This window comes from Tympanuchus pallidicinctus, unplaced genomic scaffold (assembly GCF_026119805.1).
Source record: "Tympanuchus pallidicinctus isolate F22 unplaced genomic scaffold, pur_lepc_1.0 scaffold21, whole genome shotgun sequence".
NCBI lineage: Eukaryota > Metazoa > Chordata > Aves > Galliformes > Phasianidae > Tympanuchus > Tympanuchus pallidicinctus.
The window spans coordinates 10,141,305-10,158,624 of NW_026294733.1; the positions used below are offsets into that span (position 1 = coordinate 10,141,305).

Below are 17,320 nucleotides of genomic sequence, written 5' to 3' on the forward strand. Positions count from 1 at the left end.
TCTTTACCAGTGGAGTTGTGCTACCTCCCTTGTATTTACAGGCCTGCATTCCTATCCGAACAAACTCTTCTTTTCAGCAAGTTGGGAAAAGTAAGGGTCAGCTGTGCATCAAATAATTGCATCCAATGTTTGGATACAAGCAGTAACTCGTTGTATTTTTGAGTTACATTGCAGAATCTACTAACCTTCCTTTCTTCTGTATTGCATTCTTTCCAAGCCTCTGTTAAAAGAACCAATACCTCTTGGGTACCGATGAGCAAACTTTTGGGGCAGCTCCTCACTGATCTCCGCACAATTTGTCTGAGTTCTTTTCTTGAATACTCTGGAAACAAGCAGCGCACAATGTGATTATTCCCAACCATCTGAGAGCAAATCCAATATATATGAGGTGGCGCTGAAACTGTGGCCCCTGGGATTTGCTAATTTGTAAATCTTATTCTAGAGAGTAGGTCAAGTCTAGATATACAGGTAGCATGGACAGATATTCTCCCTGTCAGAATGAGGTGCATCTGCCCCCCTCCCCCCCCACTTGATGGTGTGCTCTGGATAGGGGGAAGTTTTGTAGGATGTCCCTTTGTCAGTACAATCTTTAACTAATTTTGATGAAGATACCCTACATACATTTCTGTTCTGCCAAAAGCTATTGAACTGTGGTACCAGGAAACTGCATGTGCAGCACCGATATTGAAACTGATGGCAGAATTCATGCAAACAGGTAAGAATCACGTGGAAATTAGCTAAGTGATGAATATTGCAGTGGTGTGCATTCTGTCTTTCAGGCTTTGTCTTTAGCATTGCTACTTCTGTAGATTTGGGAACAACATTCACAAACAAAATTCAGCTTTCAGCGTTGTCGTTTTACCATCAGGAACATGCAAGAACCTGCTGCAATTTTATATTAAAAGGTAGTGCCAATAGTATGCTTTAACTAGAGATAAATATTGACTTCATAATTAAATATCTGAAAATAGTCTCCTGTCAAGGTTTGCTGCAAGCTGTCGTTGCCTTAAGCCAAGCAGTGTGCCTATGTGCCTCTCAAACTGCAGCTCCCTGACAGTTGTTTGTTTGTTTTTTTTTTCCTTAGTTCAAAATAGGAAAGAATATTATCCAACACAACATTAGTTATAATCAGCTTGTAAGTAGCTGGTCCCCCAACTAAATTCTTCTTTATGGGCTCCCTGAAAAGGCCGCAGAACAATTCTAGTAGCTGATGTCAACACTTCACATTGCAGGTGTTAGAATGAAGTTTCTCTTTTACCGCTGGTAACAGAACAATTTATTTTGGGGATGTTTCAGATGGAAATATTTAGTGTATTGCCCAAAGGAAAAAATGAATTTGAAATGAGAAATGGATAGTTAGTGTCTCTGTGCTGGTTATCTTCGTGACCAAAGTGATTGGGGTTCTCAGCAGAACAGGGTTTGTTCACATTGCTTTTTATCCAGCCTTGCAAGTCAGTCGTACGGGGAGAAAAGGTGCAATATTTCAAGTTTGAAGAAATACTTGTTGGAATGGAGTGGCAGGAAGGTGGTGCCTGAAATTGGTGAAGCGTGATGTGTGCTGGGGGCCTGCATGGCTGCACGGCCTAGAGGAGAGCTGCTGTGTGTGCGGACTGCCTTGCCTTGGCTTCCTCTTTGGTTTGTGTGGGTAAATTATGCCTTTTATCCCAGTTGGGTTGTAGTCAAGGCTGGACAAGTTTAACCTATTCTTACTGACAGTGCCGTGCGCAAGCAGTGCACTCTAACAGTGCTGCAACTCGTTCCAAGGAGAGACTGTTAAAACATAAACACAGCACTCTAATAATAGCAAACTGAAGCAAAGAGGAACTGGAACAATAAATCTTATGCAAAAAATGACTACTTTCCATATTCATGTTGTTTTTCTGTCTATTGGTATTCAGAAGATCTGCCTTGTTCCCTTTAGAAAACATCATCTGGGATGGAGGTTTTCATGAGTTGTGTAGTGCATTAGTTTTTACAGGTTAGAATGCATTATACAATATACTTTGACATGGTTAAAACGTGTTACAGAGTATCAGATTTTGCATTATGCCACTCAGACATTGAGAAGATGTGCTCTTTTTGTTCTTGCCTCTGTGAGCCATTATCATGTTGAGCATGTGGAATCCGCAAATGTTTTGCGTGCGGCACGTTTTGTTTATTGGTAAATACTCAGACTTACTCCATAATTTGAAGCAATGGGCGCTGCTTCAAGGGGCTCAGAAAACAAAAAGTTGGACTTAGAGCAGTGAAAGACAGCGACTGCTGTCTCTGTGACAGGGGTCTTACAATCCACATACCACCAAAAGCAGACTAACAAATGGGTCAGCCAGGGGTGCTCTGTGTTACATCTCACAGTGATAGCTCCTTTCCTGCTCAGGACAAACCAGCACTAAAGGTAAGGTTTTTGCTAAAGTTACTCAGAAACTTAAGATCTGTGTTGAAAATCAATTTGTAAGTTCTAAATGGCTCTCACTTAGGCATAAACTGGAAGTTAAAATTCTGTATCACAGAGAGAATAGACAAATACAGCAGAGACTTTGGCAATAACTCTGCTGCGTTTCCAACTTGGGGACCAAATGGTTTGTGTTGGCTGTGCTAAAGTGTTTGCATCAGGAGAGAAAGCGTGGTTCCATCTTCTTAAGGTCTGACTGTTCATAGAATGCATGTGTTGCAATTTACACTCACAGAACTGGCTTTTGATTGCCATGAATTTTATGTGACAGAATAACCTGTGGGGATTGGCTGATTTTAGGAACAAGCAAGAGTAAAAGTTATCCCAACTAGTTGGACTGTGGGAACTCTGTGTCGGTCTTCTGAGCTGTATGCAGGCACAAGGTGCTCACAGGTCACCATGAAGGGAAGTATGTGTTGTCTTGTCACCATTTCTAGTTAAAATTGTTTCCTCTTTTGTCACCACTGTGTCTTAAGCAACCATATTTAGATAACTAGAGTCACGTCATTGGAGTGAAAGCTAGAATTTATTGAGTAAATGTACTGTGTGATCAGCAAATACATTTTCTCTGTTTTATGGAATGAGTCCTTTGCAGTTTTCTGTTTTGATGACCATCTGAGCACTTTTACTGTTATTTTTTTCAGGTCACGACGTTTAAATTTTGATGGATCATCTCCAAATGGAATTCTTCTCTTCAGAGGAGCTATTGAAATGATTTGTACATACAATAGGTATTCATTAAAATTTCCTCTGCAGTGTCATTCTTCGCCTGTCTCGTGCTACAGAAATCCTGTTAGTTCCTATCCCTGGCCACTGCTGAGTTTTACAAAACAAAGCAGGACTGCCATGTACTACCACCCATCTCAGCCCTTTGTGGGCTGCAGAGCTTACTGCAGACCTTTGGAGCTCCTTTCTTTCACAGATGGGGATGCGTTCATGTAGCACTGTTGCTTGTATCACTCCAACAACTCTTTTAGCAGCTGTAAATGGATTTCAGCAAAGATACGAATACTCGTGAGGTGTTTGATCTCGGCTACTGATTGATAGGTGTGGGTTGATTTTATATATTCAAATTATATTCCAGCAGCTCCAAGACATAATAGGACCATAACAGCTTCACCCTAGAGCACTGTTACAACTGTTCATAATAAGTTGCTTCATTTTACTGTTCCCACTCAGGTATTCAGTTGCAACAGGTCTGTGACACCGACTGTTCATAATAGACTCCAGCTAACTTTGTAGCTTAAAATTTCACTTCCTAAATATTTTGAAAGGAACATTACCAATAGTTTTGCAGATTTGTGATTTGTGTACGAGGAAATAGCCATAAATGTCCTGCTACTTTTCAAGAGAGAAAACTGGTACATCAAATATGCTTTCAATGCATTCGGGCTGCATTTTAGGTCTGGAAATTGTGTTTGTTACGTGGCTGCTTGTAAAAAAAACCCTTTGGGTGTAATCTGCTTTTGAACTGCAGGGTATGGGAACGGTATATGCAGAATGCATTTATGTAGGACAGAAGAAAATTATCCTTCTAACTCTCACTCCTTGCCAAAACATTTCTCTGTTTTCTTTTTCAAAGACACCACATTCTAAGCTGGCACAAACCTTTTAGCTATATCCTGAGGTGCATTTGTGACACTGATTAAAACAAAAAAAAAGGTTTTCCTTGTATGGGAAGAAAGAGGTAAACTTTCCGACTTTACTATAAAGTTTCTATTAGCTTTATACATAGTTCGCATTTAATGACTGGAAAATTTCTTTTGATGATATAAAGAAATGCAAATGTAATCTTGAGCTTCAAGCTCGCTTGTCCTGCAGTACTGGACCCCACTGCCATTACATTTCCTTTTAATTGCAATCAGCCTTTACCATCATTTCTGCTCTTATTGAAACGATACCTACTGATTGTTATCTTAGCAGTGGGCCTCCAGTCTGTGATCCTTGCTTTGTCAGCCACACAGCCCCAGTCTTCTTCATTCTTAACTCAGGTCTACAAAATGTTCTATTAAGAAACCTTCTGCTTTCAAATGCAAAACGTGTGTTTGTGGGTATGTGTGTGTGAAATTCATGAAGTTCTCAGTGAAGGATTGTTAGTTCTTGTGCACAGGGACCAGACAGCATCTTTTGGCTCATGCTAGGATTTAATTAGACATTGTATAAGGAAATTTCAGGACAGTGCAGATTTAAGATGTAAATGAAGCAGTGGAGCCACAGCATGTGCTGAAGGCTGTGTCCAAACACCTGTTGCTCCCTTAGTTAAATGTTGGTTCTTGTGAACAGTCGTGAGGGATGTGTGGGCATCAGTTTGTGTGTTGTAGGAAGAGCTGAAGTGATGATGTAAGGGCTTTATTCTACAATTTCCTTCCTTGTCCTCCATAACTGTTTTGCAATGGAAAAATGTTGTTTTACTCAGTGCAGATTGCAGTAGCAAAAGGAGGAGTGCTCTTCATTTCCTTCAAAATAAAAATCTTAAGCCACCTGTCAACTAAACTTGGAGGAAAGATATGGAGATGGGAGAAGAGCCTGTACTCAATGTTTGTGTGCATGTAATTGTATAATATTTTTTTGTGTGTTTTGCTTTTAAAACGCATTCATATTCTCATCAGAGTCAGGGTCACAGCAGTATCTTTCCAATACTTATACTTAGAGAAATTGTTCACGTTTTCTCTTCTTTGAGTGATGTCAACACTGATTCCAGGATTAGACTCCCTGCAAAATGAACATGAAAGAGCCCCCAGCGCAGTCAGCTGAAGCAGCCTCTGAAAGCAGTGATTTCCAATAATCCAGCTGGCTCTGTGCTGGCACAGATGGGCAGCACTGGCCTGCCGGCCGCCTCGGCTCAGCTGTGGGCCCTGCAATAAGCGTCCTGCATTAGCGATATTTCAAACTGCTGCAGTTCTTTCCTGAAGTGGTCATTGGTTTTACACTCTGGGAGGTTTTTACTGCCCGCTGTATTTCAAGATATACTGTAATTAATCACCTTGGAACGATTGCTGTTAACATTTTTAGCATTTATCACCAGTTAGCAGTTGATGAGATTTCTGTTCCAGTGGAAAGAACGGACGCAACTCTTTTGGAAATGTGTGGTAAGGGTTCATCAGTGTGGTTAGGTCCCTATAAAAATAACGATACCGAGTGCGTTTTTGTTAATTTGAAATGTCTTTCTGAATACCTTAAAATCCATGCTGTTTTTAAGGAAAACTTTAGTCTTTAATCCTGCATGGCTTTTTTGGAATCGATACTTCTCCTTTAAACATATGTGGTCTTTGGAGACATGCTGGGAAAGATGACCATGCAAACCCAGTGACGATGGTGAAGTTCAGCAGTGTTCTTGAGCAGTACTTGCAATCTCGTTCTGAACAGCGCTGTGAGTCTGCTGTGTCATGAGTGTGAGAAACTTAACATTTTGAACGTGATGGTTGAGATTCTCACCTTCAGCATGATTTTATGGCTAAAGCATTAGGGAACAAATAGAAGACGGACTGCGGATTTCAAGAAATAACATTTGCAAGCATTTGCTCTTTATCTTATCGAGTCAGCCAGCCGCTGTATGTGCCTGCAGTTTACAGGGAGCTCCTCAAATTTGATCAAAAAGACTTTTGAAACTCGGGGTGGATTTCATTATAATCCTAATTGTAATAATTGCCTTTTTAAACTAAGAGAAGCACAGAGTGATGAGATGAGACAGAGAGGGCAAAACAGAAGTAAACATTTCTTTCCTCATGGTGTCCTTGTGAGCATGTCCTTCCTTTCTTTCAGTCTCGCTCTCAGTTCATCCACTGATGCACTGGGTTCCCATACAGTGTGCCCAGGCTCCTGTCGTCCTTGAGAAGTTTCTCCTGTCACCTGAAGGCCCAGCTGTGCCTGTCTTGGCAATCCCAGCCTGAACACCAGGCTCGCTACCCCTCACCTCTCCTGCTTGCTCTGCCCTGGATGCTGAGCTCCTCTCACAGAATCAGAGCAGTTTTGGAGAACGCACAGATCCTTTACAAAGACAGCTTGTTTTATGTGATGGGAATCAAATTTACATATGCCTTTGTTCTTTGTAAATGCTGGGCTGTTGTTTCGATGGGAATAACTTTTCTAACCAAACAGCTGGTAAAATCGTGCGTCACTTTCTGTTCATCTAAAATTCTTGCAAAGCTTGTTAATGTCCATTTATGTACAGCTGGCACCTCCATTTACTGTGTATGTTCTGTAAGATCTGTGCCAGGCTGAAATAAAGGTGGGGAAAAAGTTGGTGCTGTGGTGTTAGGGTGTGCATGAATGGATATGAGATGCTGAAATCTTCTTACATCTCTTGACTAACACATAACGTGTTTTTCTCTTAGACTTGTGTGCACTCATTTCACATATTTGAGTGAAAAGCAGGAAAAAAGTCCCCAGCAACTGTTTTCAAAATACTTTCAGCGTTGGCAGTTGTTGCTGAGCAAAATCTAAAATGTGAAGTCTTTGTGCTTTTGAAAATTAGTGCTTTAGCAAGTGCATGGCTTTGCTTAGCAGGTCTGGCTTTGTGACTAGGGCTGCTGATTTATCCAGTAATGACATCGTGCTGAGGGCAGTTCTGACTAAGAGGTCTTTACAAATGCTGTGCGTTCCAAAGATGTAAACCCTGGCATACGATGCGAAAGGCACTTAGACGGTCAATTATCCTTGTTAGGATCTTGTCCATTATGGCTTGAGACTGAGTGATACAGTGATGTAAAATAAACAGCTAAGAAAATTGAAAGGAGATTGAATACTATGGTCCACCTTTCTTCATTGCCAGTATATCTCACTTTTAATTCTGAATGTGCAAGTCTCCTCACTGTGTTCTTGAACTCCCAATTGTATAGGATTTATGTTTCAGCACGTCCTGGAACCATCTATTTTTGTTTTGTGGCTGCTTTACATTTTAGTAAACCTCCTCCCTTTCATTACAGAAGACCGACATAAAAATAATACTTTCAATATGCTGTTTTTATTTATCTACATTCTGTCATGATATACTTTGATGTAAGTTTTTAATTTTGCTTCAGCTTTCAGCTGTTGTAGCAGTTACTGCTCAGGGTCAGCGATGAGGTTAGCCACAGTAGCACAAAACAATTTCCTGTTCTCACAGCCCAGGTAGCATTTGGATGTGGATTAAATTTTACCACATTTTCCAGTAGCCAGACACAATTATTTCTAATGAGCTTTAAATTGCTTCTAGAGCACGTATTTCCAAACTTAGTGTGGTGATCCATTCAGTGCTAGCGACTTCATAAGACAGCACTTCTTCTTCCGAGCTGTGGTTAAGCAGGTATTTCTAATCAGTGGATTTGCTTACAAGTGGCTTGCTCACTGTTCTCAATTGCTGTTCATCTGTTGTCCTCTCTCCTGCAATGCTGCTTCCATAATATATTGTTCTTCATTACTGACTCGGATTTCATCATCGTTTTCTTTTGGCAAATTTATCTTGGCATTATTCACGCTGCTTGTGCTGTTTTGAGAGGTTTTAATGCACGTTTTGTTGTTCTGGAGGCTTTAAAAATTAGTTTTTGAAGTTCTGCTCTCATCTTTACGATTCATGTTTTCCTTTTGTTTTCCATATATGGCCACTTTGCTATCCTGCCCTGGCATTCTGAACACGTGGAAGGCATACGTTCAAAACTCATCTTTATGGGGCAGTAATGAATAATAAGAAATATGAAAGTGGAAAAGACAAGGAACATTATTTTTCCCTCTATAAATATGGTAAGTTTTCACAACCTCTGTTTAAGCTTACCGAAGTTTGTTGGCTTTTTTTTCAACTTAATCCAATTGACGCTTTAAAACATTATTTGGTTGCATTATTACCAGTGCTGCTTATTGAACTGAATTCTAGAACATGCCCTGCTTAACGGAAACTCAGCCATAAGGAAATCATCTCTGTATTATAGCTCCTACTGTAAAAGCAATTAAGCGAGAGCATGAAAGAGAAGCTGGCTGTCCTGACATGCTCCCACATGGAGGAGGGTTGAGGGAATGAGCTGTGCAAAGAGCTCTGGAGCATATTGCCTGCGGGATTCTGAGGCACGGCGATGTTATCTTCGGTCAGAGCATCCCGAGATGTTTTGTAGCTGGCTTTGTCTTCCTCCTGTGCATGCACACATATTTTTCCTACAGCTCCTTCATCCCAAAGTGCTGAGATGCTGACACTGCCGGCCAAACGCAGGCACTAATTTCCTGTATACCAGTGTCACCCAGTATCTTTAAAATTCTTTCTCTGACCCCTGCAGTGATTTTGTATCATCTTTGAGGCTGAAGGAGCTTGTAATACTTTGCATGTAACATATTGCTGTGGCAAATGCAGGGCAAAAAGTTATATTAAAAATTCTTATTAATTTTGAAACTCAGCCTATTTTTAAGGTTTTGCATTATTCTGTTTCTCCCACGTTAAGGATTTGGCCTAAGCTGTCTTTTTATTTGACTTTTTAATCCTCAGCAGTAACTCTGAAAGTTTGCTGATTGGTTTCTGCAGTTTCCATTCAGACAGGAGCTGTGAATTTCAAATACCATCTAAAAATTCTTTACATCGAAGGTCATTTTTATGATGACTTAATTTCCTTAAATCATTTCTTATAACAATCGTTTATGAAATTGCATTTCAGTGTTCTGCTGTGAGGATTATAAATATCAACGTACCCTCAGTAGCTGTTCTGGACCTGATCCCAAGTCCTTCAGTAAATTCCTCTACGTTCAGTGGTATCCATGGTGCGTGAAAATACTCCCCTGAAGCTCCAGCTAAATGCTACATGTAGAACATTCTTCTTTTTCATCTGGTCAGGCATAGCACCGTACTTGATATTTTTTTTCAATAACTAATGCTAAAACACCAGTCTGTTGCAGCACAGTATCTATTGACTTGTAGGCTGATGGCTGGGGGCACTGGTAACAGGGACCACAAGGTCTCTCACCTCTGCTGCTAATTTGAAATGAGCTGTTCCTACTCTTAGGCCCTTTTAAAATGAGTCCATGAACGCAGAACAGTTCTCTGTGGACTCCGTTCACTTGCAAAAAACAGCTTTTAATCTTGCACTAGTCACTAATTCTTCTCAGTGTTTTCATTAGAAAGGATGGGCACTGAATTCTTCCCTGCCAGAGCTGCCTGGGGTGAGGCTGGGTTGGTGCCCTTCTAGATGGAATGTGTTGTGCTGATAAATGGATTTAAGGCTATAATCATCCAGTGATTTTTTTTGCTTGTTTTTTTTTTATGAAGTAATAAAAATGCTAGAAGACCAGCCCTGGATTAACTCCTGTAATTCATGCTCCGGAGCTAAGGGATTCCTAGGGTTTTTTCCAACTTCCTTCCTCATCGTTCCATTTTTCCATCAACTTCCAATTAATTTCTATATACAGTACGTAGTTGCCTCCTTGACTTCTCTTTCTATCTATTGTTGCATATTACATTGAGTTCTTGAAGGAGCTAGGATTTCATGGTGCCATGGATTGATCAGCTATGGATCAAGTGCTGTTTCCTTGGATTGAGAACTTTGTCTTTTTCTGAAGTTTGGTATCTATTGGTGTTATTAAACGTTTTCAGTAGCAAACTTAGTAGTGCACAAAACCAGACAAGGTGCCCTACAGCACACTTACCTTTCTGACACGTTTTTGTCGTAGCAGTTGTTCACTGGTTTACATAGTGGCTTCCAAACATGGTGTGTGCCTTTCCTCTTCATCTCACGTGCTGACTGGTTGGTTGGTCAACTATTGCAGAATTGGAACTTCCTTAAACTTCTCATTAACTGGACCTGGTCATGTCACAAAGAGGGATAATAATAATAATAATAATGATCTGACTGAAATGTCTTAAATGGGCACCTGTAGGACCTTTATTTTAATTGCATTCCTGATTATATGTAAATAAAAAGTATTGCAGTAAACATATCCAAGTACAGTAGAAGACATTCTTTATATTTTACTGTGTTTAACTTTTTGAAGAGGAGCTTTTGGATGCAGGTCATTCATAGTAGAATGGATCTGACACCATCTCAAATGAATTTCTATCCAGTAGCAGTCATTGGAATTCAGCCTCTTCCTCACTTGCATTATGTTCATGTCTGTAGCCTTCAAGTGCTTATATGGTCATTTTCAGTATCGAAAGCATTTTCATCGTAAGTATTAGTTGTTATTAATTAATTCTAATTCTAAGTGACCATCTTTCCAAGCTAATTTCCAAGTTGATTCTTCTCTTCCCTTCCATAACTCCAGTGATGCCATTCCTACTCTTCCAAATCCTGGCTACTACTTCAAAGTAATCCCTGATTGTACTCCCAGTCCTTTAAGTCTGCTCTTCTGTTAGAACCTGATGGATAAAGTGCTTTGTACTTGATATAGTGGTAAAGAACATTAATGTTTTAAACGGTATTGTGTGCCTTTGTCCCTGTTTGCATGAACACCACCAAGGAGTGATACTTCAGTGTGTATTTTGCCAATTATGTGATGTAAATTTCTGATTTGCAACGATCAATAACGTTAAGAAAAAAATTAAGGTGAAAATTAGCATGGGTAGGAAGGACAGTTGTGGAGAGATTGTTTATTAACAAGCCTAATAACACTTATTTTGTATTAAACAATGGTGGGCGACCTGAGATGGGTGATGTGTGATGCAAGTTTTTCAGCAGTATGTTTGAATTGCCCATTACAGAAGGAAAACGGGCTCCCACAAATACCTCTCTCAGATGTGTTTGGAACTGTGAGCAGTAATGGTCCAGGTCACCGCTGCTCCGTGTTCCAAGGTGCCAGAATCGCCATGACAGCGTGGTTAGATAGCAGGCAAATGAAGCACCTGATCTGCAGACCTTCGTGCTTTTATTTGTAGGAAGTCTTTCAAAAGTACCTGAGTTTGTGTTATTTTCATCTGGTTAGAATTAAAAAGAATGAACTCTTGTTGAGTACTAACAGAGTGAAGACCAGGTTAGCTTCTGCACCTGCCAGGTTTGCCACGGTCAGCGCCTGGTGAGGCTGCTTCATGGTAGAGATGAAGCTCTCAATCTCAGCTTTGTTCATCCAACTGTTTTAGCTCCATTCCATTAATTACTTTTTTTCTAATGCACTTTTCTCATGAAGACAAACTAAAACTGGGATGCTGTGAAAATAAGATGACGTTATGACAAGAGCCTTTAAAAAACTTGGTGATGAAAGCCTGTGAATAATCAGATTTGTTCAGGGCATTGCAGTGGGATCTGCTGTGCAGCTGCACGGTGGATCCAAAAGCCACTATTGCCTGGTAGTGGCAACTGCAAATATTTACAGTTAGCTGTTATTTTTACATTTTAAACATGGATTTTAATTAAAAAGTCATTCCCATCTGTGACTGGTAAAATAGAGGCTTTTGTAATGGACATATTTGTTTTCTGAGGGATATATTTAGTGTGTGTATACATCAGCAGCCATCCCACGAGACCATCATGGTAATGGATCAAAACCAGGCTTTGCTGCAGCATGAGCAACTATAAAACCGTGTGTTGCAGCTCTGTTGCGATGATGAGTTCACGCTGATAGACTCAGCCACGGTCTGGGCGTAAATCAATGGCAGGAATTCCACTGCGTATATTTCAATTTTTGCATATTAATTCCCTGGTGACTTTTAAGTTCTAGTCATGCTTACTGAACAATTCTTTTACTGTAAATGCAGAAACAGTTTTTCCTTCCGAATAGTAATGAAAATAAAGACAAAATATGGGCTTAGATAGTGCCATCAAAATACTGCGGATTTGCAGCTGCTTACAGAATTTTCTTTCTTTCTTTCTTTCTTTCTTTCTATGAAAACAGGTGATCAGATCCTCTCTCTTGGGACTTTGTCAGAAGATCAGGTTTATCCACTGAAACTCAGGGCGTTTCCATCTGTTACTCTGCACTCAAATCTGCCTGATGTGGAAATTATATCTGCTTTGGCTTCCTGGAGTCGTATGGGGACGAGCACTTTGACAGCGTACTTCAGGCCTTTGTCAGAACGCTGCTTTCAGCATCCCACAGTGACTTGCTAGTAAGCAATTGCTCATCTTGGGAGTCTTCTCTTGAAACATGAAATAACACCACCACAGGCTTTATATTGTTATGATGAGACAGAAGGGTCTAGAACAGCTCACATACATTTTCCAGTTACTTGGATTGATTTACATTGAGACACCTAAAATACAGGGGTGATAAAACTGCCCTGTGAAAGGGGAGCTTTACCAGGATTTCCTTTAAGCTTTTGTGAGGAGAAAAAAAAATTTTTTTAAAGCTGAATTTTGTTCTTTTCCATGTTTTGTTCAGAACTGTCATTTTCTTGCTGGAGGAGACAAATTATGGACAGGTAGAGATGGTTAACATCCAAATTTGTGCCTATCACAAGAAGGAAATCCTTACAACTGGAAAAGCTTCTCTCAGTGAAGACCTGTTTATTGGTTGTATCGTGAAGCGCAGGCATTTTGCACGTTCCTAGCCATGCAGAAATACATGTCCTCAACACAGGTCCTTAAGAGTAAGCTTGCTCACTGTGCCAAACAAACAGGCAGGTGCTTTTGCCTGTGCAGGAACTCACTTAAGCACAGAGAATACATCTCTGAGAGAACTTGGGGGAAATCTGTGATAAATCCCAGTGAGATTTCCTGCAGAAGGTGAGATACAAGCACCAGGCCTGTCCAGCTGACATGCTGAACAGCCTGTTACACTGCTTTCACTGGACTGAAGGCTACATCGCATGTCAAAGCAGGGCAATACTATCCAGAGGTGGTTTTAAATTAGTAGTTTATATCCTGTGGTAAATTGGAAAAGTTGCAATTTACCAAGGACACGAAGATATTTTCTCTATGTAAATGTTCTGATTTAATGGCTAAATTACAATTTAACACATCATAAAAATGTGGTCTTCTGTGATCTGCTAACGTCATTAATATCAGTTAATGCAGATGTCCATATTTATTACTAACATATTACTAACTTCTTTCATTTTCAGCAATATCAAAAGCTAAGTCAGTCTTATTACCCACTTTTGGAATGTCTGACCCAAGATCATATGGATTTCATTACCAGCTTAGAGCCTCATGTCCTGATCTGTATCCTCACCTCAGTGTCTGGAGGACTTACTGCTCGAGGTAGGACTTGTTCACACACTGCTGAAGAAGAAATTCTAGGAGTTGAATTACAGTTGTTAGCTGTGGTTAAGGTTTATTTGCACTTTCCAAAGTAAATGGAGAGATTCCCAAAGTAGCTCATACCTTATAGCACGTTCTTTGTATCTTAAACAGGACAGCAAACGTCAGTGGAAGGTTTTGAACATTTTACGAATGTGTCTATTTTGGTTAACAGAGATGAGTTATTTTGAACATCTAACCTGTCGGTTACTATAGTGGTATTTTTAAGTTATCCTTTCTTAAAAACTGGAATGGCTAAAATTATTAAGGTGCCTCTGGTGGGACAGCATTGAAAATTCATGCATTTGTTACTCAGAAGTAAAATATATTTGTCAGTACGTGTACAGGAATCTGCTAGGGTTTGTTTTTATTTGCTCAACATAGCTGTTGTATAAAAAAATGCTTATTCTGCACTGCTGTGATATGATTGGGGGAGTTTAAAGATATCTTCGTAAGTGGAAAAAAGAAATGAGATTTTTAATTATTCAGTACTTCTTGGATGTGCTTTAGAGTAGAATCAGAGTAACAGGAGCATACTTGGAGTAACAGTAAAAATGCAGCAGTCTGATTGCAGTTAATTTTATTCTCTTGCACAGTTTATTCCGTGTTCTTTAACCAGATGACGATCTGAATTTTTGGGGTTCTGGTGGGTTTTCTTTTTTGGTAGCTTAAATTCATTTGGAATACAGAAGAGAAGACTGGGCATTTGGGAGAAGAAAAAATACGTAGTTGTGTCCTGATGAGCTGAGAATGCCATGCATTTGTATGGTGTTTGACTGAGAAACTCTCTAAAACCCTACAGTAGTATGTATTGATTAGGGTGGTTATTAAGGGAAAAAATAGAAACGTGTAACATTAGTGTGTATGGATGTTGCTCCATAATAGCTAGCGTTTCTCATTACTGCCAAGTGTCAGTCAAGCCCCACAGGAATGCATGAATGCACTGAGGCTCACAAAGCATTTGCTATGTTAAACACATTCAGCAGTTTTTGCTGCAAGAGGGAAACCACTCTTCGCAAGAAAATGGGTAGTGAATAGCTAAGCAACAGCAGTAAAGTAGTATTCAGGTCACTTTATTATATAATGCTGAAATCCATCTTCTCCCAGATATTTTGAGTGCTTTGTCACCTGTAATGATGGTACAGCAGTTTATGCCTATGGGCTGGTTCTGCTGCGAGGCTGCCTGTTGATTGTGTGCAAATGGATGTGTTGTACTCAGTGTTTGTTTGACAGACAGCTGCCAGTTTAGCCGTGTTCCTCATCCCCGCTATTACTCCACACCACATCTCTTCCATTTGAGATATTGGATATATTCATTTTAATAATTCACTACCATACCAGGTTTACTTTAACCGTCTCTTTGAAATCCAATTTGAATTCATGTAAAAGAGAAGAGCACTTAAAAGCTATATAAGCTTCAGCCTTCATGTGCTCCGTTTACTTTCCCCTCTCAAAAGTGTTGATCTCCTTCTCGAGGCAGACAGGAGGAGTAAGACAAGTGTCTGTTTTCAGTGGTGGTTGTAAAGTTTTGTGCTTTAGGTATCCGGGAGTTGAATCATGAGGAATGACTTTTAGGAATGCTTTCTTTTCTGAAAAAAGTATCAACAAAAAATTTAACTCACCTTTTGTAAACCGTACATTGCTTAGCCAGTGTGTTCATTTCACCTTGAAGCACCTAAAATAAACACAAATTGCAAGACTGAAAGTATGTAGGCTTGTGGGGTTTTTTAAACTTCACTGAAGCTCCATGCAGCCCATCAGAAGCTGTTGTTCTTTGCGTTCATTCTTTTTTCTTTCTTCACTCTGATTCCCTCAGAGCCATTTTCCATCTTTGACGTGTGCCAGGTCTGCCTGTCAGTCAGAGCCGGCTGTTTGCATGTTGCCTGCAGAGGATGTGGAGCCTCTGTCCTTGAAGATATTCCCAGATGTCTGGAGCAACCTGTCTGATTTTGGCCCTGTTTTGAGCAGGAGCTTGGACTGCAGGGCTGGTCCTGCTTGGTTCCTGCCACCACCTTTAGAATCCCACCATATTTTTCCTGGACTTTCCACTCGTGTTCTCTGGTTTTCTAAAACAGTTCTTTATTCTACCTATCTGCCTATGCAGCCCTTCACCTCTGTGAACGTTTCTTACACGTTAGAAGTAATTATCACTTACCATAATTGGTCAGCTAGAAAACGCTTCTTGTTTTACTTGTTGTGTTGGTTTGATGAAGGGATTATTTTTCCTTGGTATCATGCTTCTTAACACTGAGTGTTTCAACAATTGGTGCTGATGTGGACCATTGCATTCCTCATTTATGTTCCAGAAGTTTTACTTAAGTACTGCGTGATTTTCCCACACTCCACAGTGCCACGTCCAGCTGGACTCTCTTTGGTGAGTTTGCAGCATTTTGGTATCATCTCGGAGTTTGTTACCTCTGCACTTTCTTAAGATTCATTCTTCTGTCTTTTATCCCTTCTAAAATCTTGGTGTTTGGAGCATTTCCACTTGTCAGTATAGTGAAATACAAATTTATTTCTTAGGTGTTAGTTGATTACATGCATCCTTCCTGCCCTTAGCAAATAGGCAAGTAAGTCTATCCAGGTATTGCCTCTTACATCAGGGGCATAAGAACATTGTCGGAATAGTAGGGCTCAGGGCTATAAATCATCAGGGAGGTCATTGTATTCTAAGCTGATTAGAAAGTATAAGTCATCTGCAGAAATGTTTATAAAAACAAAATAGCTGGCTTTTTGTTTTAAAAATCAAATACTGGGAAATCTCCTCCATTTGACAGCAGAAAAAAACCCTTATCTGCCTTTTTCTCTATTCCCTTTACATGTGTGAAAGCTTTGAGATTCTCACTGTTGTCAACTGTAGGATAAACATTCTCCAAATCCTTATTTCTGAGGAGTGCTCATTTTGTTTCTGAGTAAATACCTTGCTTGATTCCACACTTCATAAATACTGTGAAGGAATATGTATTCCTTTGGAGGGCCCTAGCAGTAAATCAGCTGTAATGGAAGCCCTCATCTAAGCTTTTATTGCAAGGATAAACACTCCAATAGTTCTCTTCTAAAGTGTTTACCTGGCTTTTTCACAGCTGACTCAGTGGATCAGAGCCTTTTAATGTAGTCCTCCTGGCATACTGTCACTAATCTCTGCAAAGCTTTTCTAATTCTTGTATGATTAATAGTGTAGTGTGCTATTCATTGAGGAAAAAAGCAAAACATTTTTTCTGTCTTGCTGCCTAATTTAGATGTTAAATTGCTAAATCCATTTACTTTCTAGGTTTAGTCTCAAAGGCAAATAATGCCAGTATTGAACTGCAAACAATTGATGGACGGGGAAGATATCACTTAACTCCCTTTCCTTACCTTTATGTGAAAAACGAAACAAAATCTTCTAATTTGCAGAGATTCAGTAATGTCATTAAGCTGTAAAGAACTAATTCCCCTTCAGCATGCTCTGTTCATATTGTTTACACCAAAAGTTGCTTGGTTTCTTTGTTTGCTTTTTCTTAAATAACTCATTCTAACATACAAACTCTATTTCCACTTACTTGAGCTAATGGATAATTGGAATTGCACACATAATGCAAAAACATGGATGTAATTAAAGGAAAAAAATGCATGTGAATTCAACATTGCTAATGTCAAATAAATACATGCTGGCAAAGAAGAAACTAAAGGAGCCAGGTTAACATGATGGTGACCGACACCAGAATTGTCATCCCTGTCTCCTCACCAGCACCAGCACCTATCA

The 17,320-nt window shown here is 39.8% G+C and overlaps 1 protein-coding gene across 3 annotated transcripts in view; it reads left to right on the forward strand.

Moving 5' to 3' along the window:
- LOC128081572 (ran-binding protein 17-like) overlaps positions 1-17,320 on the forward strand; it is a 57,418-nt gene that overhangs the window by 16,186 nt on the left and 23,912 nt on the right. For 2 of the 3 annotated variants that reach the window (XM_052684948.1, XM_052684950.1), the window contains 3 exons: positions 3,097-8,170; positions 13,398-13,536; positions 15,882-15,949. In XM_052684948.1, the coding sequence (XP_052540908.1) occupies positions 8,123-8,170; positions 13,398-13,536; positions 15,882-15,949 (255 nt within the window). In that variant the 5' untranslated portion in view covers positions 3,097-8,122. Of the gene's footprint in view, positions 1-737; positions 906-3,096; positions 8,171-13,397; positions 13,537-15,881; positions 15,950-17,320 lie in introns of those variants that run through there. The other variant, XM_052684951.1, reaches the window with a different exon arrangement.